Source organism: Sceloporus occidentalis, unplaced genomic scaffold, assembly GCF_023333645.1.
Source record: "Sceloporus occidentalis isolate IW3139 unplaced genomic scaffold, rSceOcc1.0.p SCAF_1, whole genome shotgun sequence".
In the NCBI taxonomy this organism is placed as follows: domain Eukaryota; kingdom Metazoa; phylum Chordata; class Lepidosauria; order Squamata; family Phrynosomatidae; genus Sceloporus; species Sceloporus occidentalis.
In genome coordinates, this window is record NW_028316981.1 from 99,762,349 (window position 1) to 99,776,137 (window position 13,789).

Sequence of the window (13,789 nt, forward strand, 5' to 3'; positions counted from 1 at the left end):
GCATTGGCCAACCCAATATAAATATTCTCTGAACTGAAAACCATGTGCACTCTGTGCACAATTAAAATGTCATTTTTTTACATATCCTCCAATTTTTTCCTTTTCTTGGCAGAGATTATTTTTTATGATATGCAGTGTTTGGATGATGGCCAATCTGATGGCAACTAAACACAACTCCCGAAAAGCCATTTCTTTTCTGTTTTGAAGGCAAGGGAAAGAGGCAGGCAGCGCTGAATTGATGGAGACTGTCTTTCAGCCTGATTCACTCACCAGCTCAAAAGAGAAAGCACAATTTTTTAATCAGAGAACTGCAAGAAATCTTTTTTTCAAAGCAGAAGAAAAGGTCACAAAGAAGTTTCCTGTTTTCTGCATAAGCCTGCTCCCTTCTCTATAAGGCAATAAAAAAGAATGCTGTTCTATTCCTTTAAATCCCAGCCCTGCTCCCAAGGAGGTCTGGAAACACTTCATCTGAGGATTCATTTGATTGAAAACATGTGTACAAAGTCAGTTTTTAACATGCAATTCAGCCCCCAGATCTAGTGATGTCATTTCTTAACAGCTTAATAATATAACATATAACAGCTGCAGCAGCTTCCATGGACTTTTCATTTGGCTTACCTATGAGGCCTCGCTCCGTACTTGATGTCACAGTTTTATATGTGGCATCATTCCCTGCTTTGGAGTCCAAAACCTCAGCCTGCTCCACTGTTAAGCTGTCGAGTCCTCTTCGTTTTACTGTCCCATAATTTGCCTCATGGGCATCAGATAGAGAGCTTGACGAAGCCCAGCTTTGCCGGGATTCGTCAAAGTCTGTGCTAGCTTTGGACTGCCTGCTGCTATTTGAATGAAGGTGGGACTGCAAATGTGTCTCTTCAGGACAACAACTTGATGGTTCAACTTCGGCTATGGCCCTTTCTAAATGAGTGTGGCGATAAGAATTTAAGAGGTCCCATCCCTTCTGGTTCTGGATATTTTGGAAGTTATCATGAGAACTACTAGAACAAGAAGTCCAGCTGCCACGACCACTATCTGCTGCTTCTATCATGATGTGCTCATGGGAAATCTCCTCTGTACTCATGGAAGATGGGACAGGAAGTCCCCGGATCACTGGAGGTCTAGGAAGCGGCCAACTGGAACAGAAGACAACACCATTTAGGAAGAAAGCAAAACCAATGATGAACAGAGTATGCAAGCCATTCAGTACTGAAAACATCCAGTGTTCTAGGAAACCTGTATGTTTCACTTTAATAAGCATTTCCCGTCGGAGCAAGTACAGCATTTTGCTGAATCTTGCGAATTGTTAAAAAAAAAAAGATTTTAAATTTACAGCACAAATAAAAATGTCACAACAATTGTAAGCACTGATTACCGTATATACTCGTGTATAAGTCGACCCTATGTATAAGTCAAGGGCAGTTTTTGGGGCCAAAATCATGGATTTTGATATGACCCGTGGATAAGTCGATGTTCAAATACGGGGGCATGTTACAAAAGATCTAAAGGGGGAAAACAAAACACCACTTCCCTCCCTACATCTCCCTCTCTGGACCTCTCCCAAGAGTCATAGTCTCAGCATGGACACACACACACACACACACAAACACACACACTTCCGTTTACCAAAAGCATACCCAAGGCTCATGGCTTGCAAAAGGGGGCAGAAACCTCTCTTTTTTTTCTGCACATAACCCCCAGGATTCCCAAGGCTCATGGCTTGCAAAAGGGGGACAGACCTCTCTCTCTCTCTTCTCTTCACCCCCAGGATTCCCAAGGCTCGTGGCTTGCAAAAGGGGGGGGGGCAAACCTCTCTCTTTTTCTCTGCACATTACTGCCAGGATTTCCAGGCTCATGGTTTGCAAAATGGGGTCCAAGCCTGGGCATATTCTCTCTCTGTCCCTTGCCTCAACAACTCTGGCTGCGAGGCAAGGCTGAGGGATAACACACATACGAAGAGAGAGAGGACAGCGTGCCAGGGACTCAAATGGGAAGCTGTTTAAAGATCCCTGGCTACAGAGGAAGGTGGGCATTTCTTTCAGGAAATCTATAAGCAGTATTAACTTATTGCCCTGTATATAAGTCTACCCATGATTCTGGAGTCCATTTTGCAGCATAAATTTCTCGACTTATAGTTGAGTATATACAGTATGTAGGTTGTGTCTACAATTAATTTTTATGAGTTCTTTTAATCTGTTCCTGTGCTTGATTCTCTTTTCCTAGATTATTTCTTTGATATCTAATCTTCCCAGGTTGTGCAACAACAGTGCACATTGTGCTTCTCTCCTATCCCTGGTGCACTGTTTCAGAAAAGAAGCCACTTTCCTTAGAGGAAAACAAGGTAAACAGTACAATACCGCAGAAGAATTAGGAGTGCTGACTCAACATTTAATTCAATTTCTAATAAGATTTCTTGAAAGGATCAGTGATGCTTAACATCTAGTACAGTGATGGTGAACCTTTTCAGGTTCGTGTGCCGGGGGATGGGGCTTCTGCCACCCCAGGATGGTGCTGCGTGCTGGAGTGGGACCTCCGGCCTGGGGGCATGGTTTCTGCCATCAGGGGCAGGGCTTCCACCCTCTGGGGTGGCGCTTCTCCCCCTGCCCTTTCCCGGCTCCCACCTGTCTCTGAGAGACAGCTGTGGGTCAGCAAAGGCCCACGGGGAGCAGAACCATGGGCATGGGCCCAGTCCTCCTCTTCCTAGACCTCTCCTCACCCCCAAAGCGCTTTCTGGAGCCCTTTGGGGGTGAGGAAAGGCAAAGGGGGAAGAAGAGGACTGGGCATGCCCCCTCCCTTCTTCCCCATGGAACTTGCCTGCCCTCCAAGTGCCACTCTGCAGACACCTGGAGGGCAGACAAGGCAAGTGGGGGGGGGGGAAGGGGGCTCGGAATGAGCCAGCGCCTCTTCCGCATGGACCTTTGCCTGCCTCCAGCTGTCTCTCCTGAGACAGCTGGAGGTCGGCAAAGGTCACTGAAGAGGAGCAACTGGCATGCGCCGGTAGTTCCTCTCCCCCTCTCCCACCCTTTCCCCTGCTTCCACCTATCTGGGAGAGGCCAGGAGAGGGCTGGGAGGCTCTTTGGCCCAAGTGCCATTTTCTGGCTTCCCGCTGTCTCAGAGAGACAGCTAGAGACCAAGAAAAGGCAGGGAGGAAGAGAAACGGGCACATGCATGCCTCTTCCTCCTTCTCCCTTGCTCGTGCCTGAGGAAATGGCGTCAAATGCCACTTCCAGCACATGTGGCATAGGTTCGCCATCATTGATCTAGTATATTAATTATACTTGTCAGAATCAAGCAATTACACAGTCATATCAGTATAGGTCTTTATGGCTAAGGTCTGAAAGGACATAATATAACAACCTTGATTGAACTAAACAAGACAGGCACTAAACAAAACAGAGTTTAGTAGTGAATGCACCATTGGGAGATCACTTCGGAATCTCATCTATGTTCACATGAATTTCATGGCAGGAAGGTGGGAAAACTATGGCGGGTTACAAACCACCACTTGGGACATCCTCAGGACGTCCCAGTTTAAAAAAGGGGGGTCTCTTCCAGACGCCCCTCTTCCTGTTACGGACTCTGTCCATAACAAATGGTGGCGGCCGTTCCACACGGCCGCCGCCATCCTGACGTAACAGACGCTGTGCGTCCGCACGTCGCGCAGCGCTAATGACATCGCAAGTGCACCATTGGCGTCTCGCGGAAGAAGCTCCATTTTGGAGCTTCTTTTTTGCTCCGCAAGGGAGCCGCGCGGTTTGGCTGTGGTGGCTCCCTTGCAGAGCAAACAGCAGCGCCGGGAGACCACCGCAAAGCGGCGGTTTGTAACACCTCCATGTTTCCGCTGCAGGCAGAAATGGTTGTCTGCATGGCACGTGGGCCTCAGAAACAGACCCAACCTACAGTATAAAGCTTGCACAGACCATAGGGTGATTATTGTCACAGCACAAAGCACTCTGGTCCTGAAAATGCCATGGATGTGGCCACTGGAAGAACTGGGACAAAGGTGACAGGGTCACAATAATTCAAGTGGCAGCCATCATGAGTCAGCATTTGAAGAGCTCTGAGTAATAGGAAGCTGATGAGACAGGCACAGGAGGTGAAGCCAGCAGGCCTCAGTTGTGCAAAGTCATAGCTGTTACATGACAGAAAACTGAGTGACATCCTAAAAGTGGGAAGGGCTCAAGACCCCAAGAAGGAAAACCTATATAAGGGAGAGGGATGAATTCTCTTTGTGGTTGATGTTGGTCGGTTAGTGGTTGTGATGATAGATGCTATTGGGGCAGAGCAGTTTAATAATCTGTATAGTTTTGTAAATACTCTGAGTTCTACGATTAAAGATTTCTGTGAGAGAAACGGACAGTCCAGCAATTCATTCTCCAAGAGAAGCAGCAGTCTGTGTGCAAGGATTTTTCTTTTGCAGTTTGGAGCCGAGCTTCACACAGAGACCTTCTGCTGGCGTTCCTGCCTACATGCAAGTCTTCTGCATGTGTGTATGTTAGACTGTATGAGTCTACATACTCCAACAATTATTTGCATATCATTTGGAAAAAGTGGGGATAATTTTATTCAACTTTAAAATGTTTTCTCTAGTCAGCAAAAATCAGTCAGCAATATTTTCTATGCAGTCATGTCCAATTACTCAGTCCATCAGTGTAAAAAATTTAAAGATGTCAAGTGCTGTTTCATTCCAAACTTCAGCATCACATTAATTGCATGTGTTCAGAAATTCATTTAATATGAAATCAAGGTTTGTAAAAATATTTCACACACTGGAGACTTCAGTGAGAACTGGCACTGTCCAGCCTTCTGCTGGTAGCAGATAACCCTCCCCATAGAAGAGAGGGAACTCGAGTTTTGACAACATGCCTCAGGCAAACGCCTGGAAGCAAATATCCTACTTGTATACTATAGCCATTAAAAGACTGTCATGAACCACTGTGGTCATGCTGCACATTGAATGGGAATGTATTTTAAGCAGAAAACCTTTTTAGGTTTGCGAGAATAACATATTTGAACATTTCTACCTTGTGCTGCCCCAGAAGCAGTTTATTTAAATCCTATAGCTTTAATGCATTTTCTTGGGTGTGCATTAATATATCAATTTATGACCTGCCGATACAGGGAAAATCGTCACCTGTTTAAAATTCAAAACCTGAAATTCCCTGAGGAGGGAGCATGTCTCATGCTCTTTTAAAGTGCTAAAAGCTTTTCACAGCAGGCTAATAACACCTGTAAGCATGACAGTTATGCCATCAGCTGTCAATGGCTTAAATGCATAATTGTCACACAGCTCTTGTCATGGATCAGTCAATCAACACTTACCCGGGGCAAGTCTGGCTGTACTCCGAAGATGGTAGAAGGTGCTCTTTCCTTTCTGCTGTTCCCACTGAATCTACCACCACCACTGCCTGAGGCAAACATCTTTCATCCTGAAGGGCTGCAGACATGGAATCAGCAGAACAGTTGCTCACAATGCTAGACCGGGAAGAGATCTCGCTGTGGCTGGAATCTGAGAAATTCTCAGATTTGGCAGATGGTATCAGAGCATAGCCTACAACATGCCAGAAGAAAGGGATTTAAAGGGGGAGAGGGGTTGGTATGACTTTCAAATTAACTAATAATTTTTACCACATTGCTTAGGAGAAAAGGTTTTCTATTATCATCCATCTGTCCCAACACTCCCAGTAGGTACCCCCTCCCATATTCATTTTATGCCATAGAGCATCATTTTTCATGATCACAGAATGAAAAGATGTCTCATTAATTAATGCCTTTGGAAATTTACTAGAGGTACACAATTGCATGCCCTCTTTTGTACAGCTATTTATATTCAATGCAATCCAATAAAATATAAAAGATAAAACTCAAGCATACAACAGGTAGAACTTTTTACAAAGTTAGGCATCAACAAAAGAACTCATCACCAAATGAGTGATTAAAAATCTACTGAACATTCACTATTTTCAAAACAATTGGTCTAATAAAGGGGACATCCTCACCACCAACACCAGCCTCCTCAATTAAATAAACAAAAAAGGGGGAATGTCACATCACAAAATCCCCTCTATCAAAAATGAACATTTATATACATACAGATATGAAAGGAATGTAATGCTTGGCCTGAAGTACACGAGCCAAAAGGATTGCGCTGGCCCTGATCATGCCAGGACCATGGCAATCACACAGCCCTTGTCCTGATCTGGGCCACTTCAAGGTTACATATCCTGCGACAAACAAACAATTTCTAGCTGTTAAACCAGTGGGAAGAGACAAGCATGAATGAGGAGGCTGTGTGGCTGGTTCACAGTAAGAAGCATTAAAATGGTAACTTATTTTTTTTCCTGTCTCATACTACAAATAGCAAGCTTGTTGGAGACTCTAGAACCCTTTTTGAGGGTGAATTGCCTTTACACATCTCTCCAACTATTAATAGACAGAGCACACTAAACTCATGGATGAGGACAGACAGTTGGCAAGTATTTCTTATTCTTTAATGAACCACAATTGCAACAATGAAAAGGCCTTTCCCTCTCAATGGCACTTCTAAAACAAAATTAAGAGAAGGGAAACCTGCATTTTTATGTGTGAAGGACAAAACTGAGTTCCGATAGTGAAAACATGCAGTGAGAATGTGCTTAAGGCACTTTTTCTTAACATGAAATTTCTCTCATTTGAATCCCTTTACTGAGCCTTCAAATAAAAAACAAAAGGACATGCTGAAAGCATGACGTGTGCCCACCCTTTCTCACTATCTATATTTATAAAACTCCCGTGTTTAAAAAATGTTTAGAAGCCCTGTCATTGTTGATAAGGAAAACCACACACTGCACTGAGATGGACAGGTTGCTCACCTGTAACTGTGTTTCTTCGAGTGGTCATCTGCGAATTCACACAAATGGGTTATTCTGCACCTGCACAGCAAAGCTCAGAATTTTCTAGAATCTCTGGGCAGAATGCAATGTATCTTTCTAAAACTTTTTGGCGGTAACCCCGCCCATCTGGTATATAAGGCCCCTGGTGGCCCGCTCCTCTCCTGTTCCGAATGAGCCGCAAGCGGCACGGCAGCAAGCGTTGTTAATGAGCAAGACACTGAAGGGATGGATGGGTGGGTTTGTGTGAATTCGCAGATGACCACTCAAAGAAACACAGTTACAGGTGAGCAACCTGTCCTTCTTCGTGGTCTCTGCGAATCACACAAATGGGTTAGACTAACAAGCTTAAGTCAATGGAGGAGGGAGTGTCTTAAGAAATCTCGAGTTTATTGACATACATCAACAGAGCATAAGCAACAGTGTTTGCAAAAATCTCTGTGTTAAGAAATCAGTGCAATTATAAGAACGCAATCAGTGTAAACCAGAAAGTAACACTGCCCTCCCAAAAGCTGCATCTTGTCTAGCCCTGGCATCCAACCTGTAGTGCCTAACAAATGTCAAAGGTTGGGACCAAACTGCAGCCCTACAAATATCCCCTAGAGGGACCCCCATTAAGAAGGCAGAGGATGCTGCTACCGCCCTAGTTACATGAGCCCGAACCCGTTCGGGACAGGGTCTCCCTGAGAGTTCATAACACAAGTAAATGACATTCATTATCCATTTTGAAAACGTCTGAGGAGAGACAGGCAGGCCTTTTTTGGCCTCCAAATAGCAAACAAAGAGTCTATTAGTAGACCTCGAGCCCGAGGTTCTGTTCAAGTAGAAGGCTAATGCCCTCCTAACATCCAAAGCATGAATCCGACGCTCCTCCTCAGAAGTCGGGTTCGTGGCAAGCGTAGGTAGAACAATGTCCTGGTTCATGTGAAAGGCCGACACCACCTTCGGCAGGAAGGAGATGTCGGTTCGGAGGACCACCTTGTCCTTATGAAACCGAAGATATGGCTGATCCGCCCGCAGAGCACAAAGTTCCCCAGCCTGGCGAGCGGATGTAATAGCCACCAGAAAGACTGTCTTCCAAGTCACTAGCCTCAAATCCACAGTAGCCATAGGTTCAAAGGGCTTGAGTGCAAGCCGGGATAGGTCCAGGTCTAGGCTCCAGGCCAGGGTCGGTATGGAGCAGGGAGGATGCAAGTTATTAAACCCCTTAAGAAACCTCTTAACAAGTGGATCCCTAAACAGAGAAGGTTTACTGTCAAACACATAGTGCGAAGAGATAGCTGCCAAATAGCATTTAATGGAGCTTAACGAGAGACCTGCATCAGCCAAGGACATCAGGAACTCCAGGATTGTCTGGATGGATACTTGAGATGGCAACACGTCCTTGCCATTGAGAAAAGCCAAAAACTTGTCCCACTTGTAGCGGTAAGACCTTTGAGTAGAAGGTTTCTGCGCCGCTCGTAGGATTTCACGGACATCAGGTGGCAAAGACGTCAATGCCGAATCCACCATGCTACCAATGGCAGAGACTGCATATCGGGATGGAGGATCCGACCGTTGTGTAGGGACAGGAGATCGGGACAGAACTTGAGCCGGAGATAGTCCTCTTGCGCCCACTGCAGAAGGGGAGCGAACCAAGGCTGTCTGGGCCACCATGGGGTGACCATGATCGCGTCCGTCCGGTCTACCATCATTTTTGCTAGCACCCTTGTGATCAGCGGAAAGGGAGGAAACGCATAGATCAGGCCTTGCGACCACTGGAATTGGAAGGTGTCTCCCAGAGAACCGGCTCCTCGAACCCGACAGCAGAATCTTGGAACGTGGGCATTGTTGGGGGAGGCGAACAAGTCTATCGTTGGCGAACCCCACTGTCAAAAGAGGGAGACTACTACGCTCGGGTGCAGCCTCCACTCGTGACATGTTGTGGGAGACCTGCTGAGCTGGTCGGCCAAGTCGTTTTGGTCCCCAGGAAGATGAATGCACTGTAGCAGAATGCTGTGTTCTATACACCACTCCCACACATGGAGGGTGATGTCTAGAAGAGTCCTCGATCTGGTACCTCCTTGCTTGTTGAGGTAGTACATTGTTGTGGTGTTGTCCGTCAGGAGAAGTACGACCTTGCTGGAGAGGAAAGTTTGAAAGGCTCTCAGGGCCTTCTCCACCGCCAGCATCTAGAGCGCATTGATGTGCAAGACAGACTCTGTCTCTGTCCACTTGTCCTTGATGGCATAGCTCAGTGCGTGGGCTCCCCATCCTTGTAGGGAGGCATCCGTTGTCAATGTGACGTCCGGTTGGGGTGGAACAAAAGGCATGCCTGAACAGACGTTGTCGGGCTGGAGCTACCATCGTAAAGACTTCTGAACCTTCCTCGGGATGGTGAGCATCTTGTTTGGAGGGTCTTGCACGGGATCGAAGACCGAGAGGAACCAAGACTGTAGTGGTCTGAGGCGAAGTCTTGCCCACAAGGTGACGAAGGTTGTGGAAGCTAGATGACCCATAGCCACTTGGATGATACGGGCTGGAAGACATCTCCGGCCGAGGCAAGCCCGCAAGGCTGAGCAGAGAGAAAGGAACCGCGTCTGGGGGAGGTAAGCTCTGGAAGACTCCAAGTCCAAGAGTGTCCCAGTGAAATCGACCTTCCTGGATGGGGTGAGATCTGACTTCTCCAGGTTGATGCGGAGTCCCAACGAGCTGAGGAGCTCCTGGGCGAACAGCACCTGCTGTCGAAGGACTCCTTCGGATGAAGCGGTGAAAAGCCAGTCGTCCAAGTATGGGAAGACTGTGACTCCCTTCTGGCGGAGGTAGGCGACAACGGGTGCCATACACTTTGTAAAGACCCTCGGTGCCAACGAAAGACCAAATGGAAGGACTCTGTACTGGAAGATGTCGGCGCCGATGGCGAAGGCGAGGAACCTGTGGTGTTGTTCCCGTATGGCAATATGAAAGTACGCGACCTTCAGGTCCAGTGTGGCAAACCAGGCATCCTTCTGCAAGACTGGCAGAATAGAAGCAAGAGTTACCATCCTAAAACGTCTGTACACTATAAAAGAGTTCAAAGCACATAAGTCCAGAATTGGCCTAAGTCCATCTGGTCTCTTAGGGACAGTGAAGTATCTGGAGAAGAAGCAGTATCGGACTCGAGAGGGGTCTACAGGTTCGATAGTGCCCTTATCCAACAAGGAGCGCACTTCGTCAAAAAGGGTGTCCGAGGGGACGGTGGAAGTAAAGGCTCCGGTGGTAGGGAGTTCAAAGAACTCTAGGGCATAACCCCGCCAGACGATGTCGAGTGCCCAAGAGTCTGATGTAATAGAGGCCCACGTCTCAAAGAAGGGGCCTAATCTCCCTACAGGGGAGGTGGAGAAGTGCGCTGGAGGATCTCAGAATCTTTTCTTGCCTCTAGCATCCTTTTTCTTGTAGCCTTGTTGGAACCGGGTCTGGGACGGTTGGCGCCGGTCCTGGTGAGAAGAAGGCGATCGGGACTGTCTGGACGGAAGGGACCTGTCCTGAGGCTGGAAGTGGCGGTCCGAGTGCTGGTAACGCTGCTGGTTGTGATGGAACCAGGTGCGTTGGCCACTGTATCTCTGCCTGGGTGGCCTCGAAGATGAGGCCGACATGCCATGCTTTTTTGCCGCCGTTTTCATCCTGTAACGGAAACTCAGTCTCTCATCCGTTTCCTTATTAAACAGGCCGGAATTATCAAACGGCATGTCCTCTATTGCTGATTTCACTTGTGGAGTCAAGTCTGACGAATGCAGCCAGGCATAACGACGAAGGGCCACCAAGCCGGAAAGAATCTTGGGGGCGCAGTCTGTAGAGTGCCTCACTGAGATTATTTGCTGCCCACCCACAAGATGGACTTCATTGCGGAGGGCCGTCATCATCCTTTTCTTGTCATCTGGGAGCTCGCTGATGACTGAGTCCATCTTTTCCATCAGAAGCTGCACATATGCTCCCATACATGCTGTGAGGCGTAAAACTTTTTGGCCAGTCTGTCAATCTTCCTGCTCTCCTTATCAATCGGAGAAGAGGACGGTCGGGCAGCAAAGGAGGTTTGTGAACCTTCCACGATGGCCGAGTTCAGCTTCGGGTGGTTAAACAGCCAAGTCGGGCCGGACGGAGTAACCCTGTACAGCAGGGGTCAGCAACCTGCGGCCCGCGGGCCGGATCCAGCCCGCCAAGGCCTTCCTGCCGGCCCCTGCACAGTCCTGCCGCCGATTTCCCCCGTTTTCATGCCGCTCCGGCCGCCATTTTGTTTTTCAAAATGGCGGCCGAAGTCTTGCGTGACCTCAGGATGGCAAAGGTCACGCGAGACTTCGGCCGCCATTTTGAAAAACAAAATGGCGGCACCCATCTAGGAGGCCCGGTGCAGCCCCTGGAGCACTCCAACAGGGCTCCAGGGGCTGCAGTAGGCCTGCAGCAGGCTCCACCTCGCCCTCCGCCCTCCTCCTCCTCCTCCCTAAGAGCAGGGAAAGGAGGAGAAGGCATAAGGAAGGAGTACAGAGCGAGGGAGAAAGGGAGCCAGGGAGCCAGAGCAGCAGCTGCAGCCACAGCAAGGCGAGAGATTGGTTCATTGGGGGAGGGGGTTAGCTGGGTGTTCTTTCTGCAAAATGCTCTCTCACCAACTTGTGGCTTTTCTGGGTTGAAACTGTGTGCATGCTTGCTGCAGTTTATTTTCAATTGCATTTTAGTAATTTCCTTGCTTGTAACTTTATTATTATTACTACTACTACTACTACTACTTGTCCTGGGTGTTATTTCTATTACTACTACTACTACTACTACTACTTGTCCTGGGTGTTATTTCTGCAAAATGCTCTCTCACCAACTTGTGGCTTTTCTGGGTTGAAACTGTGTGCATGCTTGCTGCAGTTTATTTTCAATTGCATTTTAGTAATTTCTTTGCTTGTAACTTTATTAGTATTATTATTACTACTTGCCCTGGGTGTTCTTTCTGCAAAATGCCCTCTCACCAACTTGTGGCTTTTCTGGGTTGACAGTGTGCATGCTTGCTGCAGTTTATTTTCAATTGCATTTTAGTAATTTCCTTGCTTGCAACTTTATTAGTATTATTATTATTACTACTTGCCCTGGGTGTTCTTTCTGCAAAATCCCCTCTCAATGAGAAAGAGGGGGAGGAGGTGGAAAGGTGAGTAATTTCAGGTCTGCCTTGGGTTTTTTCCATTAATTTAAAAAAATATATAACACTTATTTTTGTTTTTTTATTTCATTATTTTTATTATTGCTTTTTATTGTATTTCATTATTTTTATTATTGCTTTTTATTTCATTTCATTATTTTTATTATTAATGAAGGTGAGACAGTGTGACTTTCCAAAGTGCTGTAACAAAGGTCTGCTGTAACAATGATAGTGGTGGTGGTGATGATGATGCTTCGGTGGAAGCTCCACCCCCAGTGTGTGGCTCCACCCCTGGAGGGTGGAAGCTCCACCCTGGCATGTGGCTCCACCCCCAGAAGGTGGAAGCTCCACCCCTGGCATGTGGCTCCGCCCCTGGAGGGTGGAAGCTCCACCCCCCGGCTTCGGCCCCCCAGCTGTCTGAGGGACAGCAACCTGGCCCCCAACTCAAAAAGGTTGCCTACCCCGCTGTACAGGTTCTCTATTTTCCTCAAAGTCGAGGAGATGGTGGCCAGCGTATCCCAAGAACGTCTGGCGATCTTCTCCAAAGAGGGAAGGAATGCCAGAGAAGGAGGAGCAGGGGCACAGCCGTGGATCCGCCGCTCCACCGGATTGAGCGCGTCGTCCTCGGAGTGGGCCACTTCAAGCTTGAGGGCATCCGCCATCCGGATGACCCTGTCAGATCAGGATCTCACGTCGTCAGTTGGAGACGGAGCATCCGGCTCGCCAAAGTTGAGAGGCTGGTCAACGTCCAACTGCGGGGATGGTGAATGGGAGCGGGAGACAGAGGGGGACCTGCTATCCCTGCGACTCAATGGGGACGGGTCCCTGCTAGGAGGTCGTTGCCTGGAAAAGTCCTCGGCTCCAGACGGAACGGCCCGTCGCATTGGAGAGTGAAGCCTCACTCTGGTCGGGCCGGGGAGATTGCGGCGAAGATGATCCACATCGACAGGCAAGAGATACTGGCCCGTGTGGTGGTTGTACAGCAGATCTTGGTATGAATCAAAGAGGGCCCGGTCATGTTGATCATGGTCCAGAAGGTAGCGGTCCCGACGATCCCTGTGAAGAGCCTCGTCCGCTTCGTTCCTCAAGTCAGCCCTATCTCTGCCGCGTCCTCGACGATCCCTGTCCAGGGCCTCGTCTGCCTCGGCTCCCAAGGCAGCTCTGTCCCTACGTTGAGGGGAAATCTGATGGAGACCTGGAAGCCCGTCTAGGTCTCTGGGGAGACAGAGGGGCATCGGAGTTCGGAATTTCCCCCTCAGACTCGGAGCTGTGGCCAAGGTGAACTATCTCCAAGTCCTCGTCCGGGACAGTGGGATGAGAGGAAATGAGGACCCTCGGTTCCAGCGGCGGCGGGGCGGAACTCAACTCCGGAATCGGAGTGGCGGTGGGCCTGGACTGCGGAGGGGGTACCGATACCGTACTTGGGGGTCCTCTGCGCCGGGTCTTAGGAGGCGGGGAAGCGGACTTGGCCTGTCTAGGGTCCTGAGAGTCCTTGGAGGACTTTGAGGGCTTCTGCTTGTCGGCATGTCTCCTCTTGGAAGACTTGTCTGGCTTGTCTGCAGTAGAAGCCGAAGTAGTGGGCTGAGCAGGGTCCTCTGCAGAGGCAGCCACGGGCTGAAAGACCTTCTCATACAGGGACGCCTTGAGCTTCTGGTCCCGGTTTTTTAAAGCCTGAGTCGTCATGGTCTTGCAATGTCTGCAAGTCCCGGGAATATGGCCCTCGCCAAGGCAGAGGACACACTTGTCATGCCTGTCAGAGATGGGTATTTTGACCCCACACTTGGCGCAC

General features: G+C 48.5%; 1 protein-coding gene across 13 annotated transcripts in view; it reads right to left on the reverse strand.

The window, feature by feature from the left end:
* The window catches only part of RAPGEF6 (Rap guanine nucleotide exchange factor 6), a 252,173-nt gene that overhangs the window by 20,550 nt on the left and 217,834 nt on the right, over positions 1–13,789 (reverse strand). For all 13 annotated transcript variants that reach the window (XM_089530351.1, XM_089530427.1, XM_089530390.1 and 10 more), the window contains 2 exons: positions 5,317–5,545; positions 619–1,130 (listed from right to left, as the gene is read on the reverse strand). In XM_089530351.1, the coding sequence (XP_089386477.1) occupies positions 619–1,130; positions 5,317–5,545 (741 nt within the window). The remainder of the gene's footprint in view (positions 1–618; positions 1,131–5,316; positions 5,546–13,789) is intronic.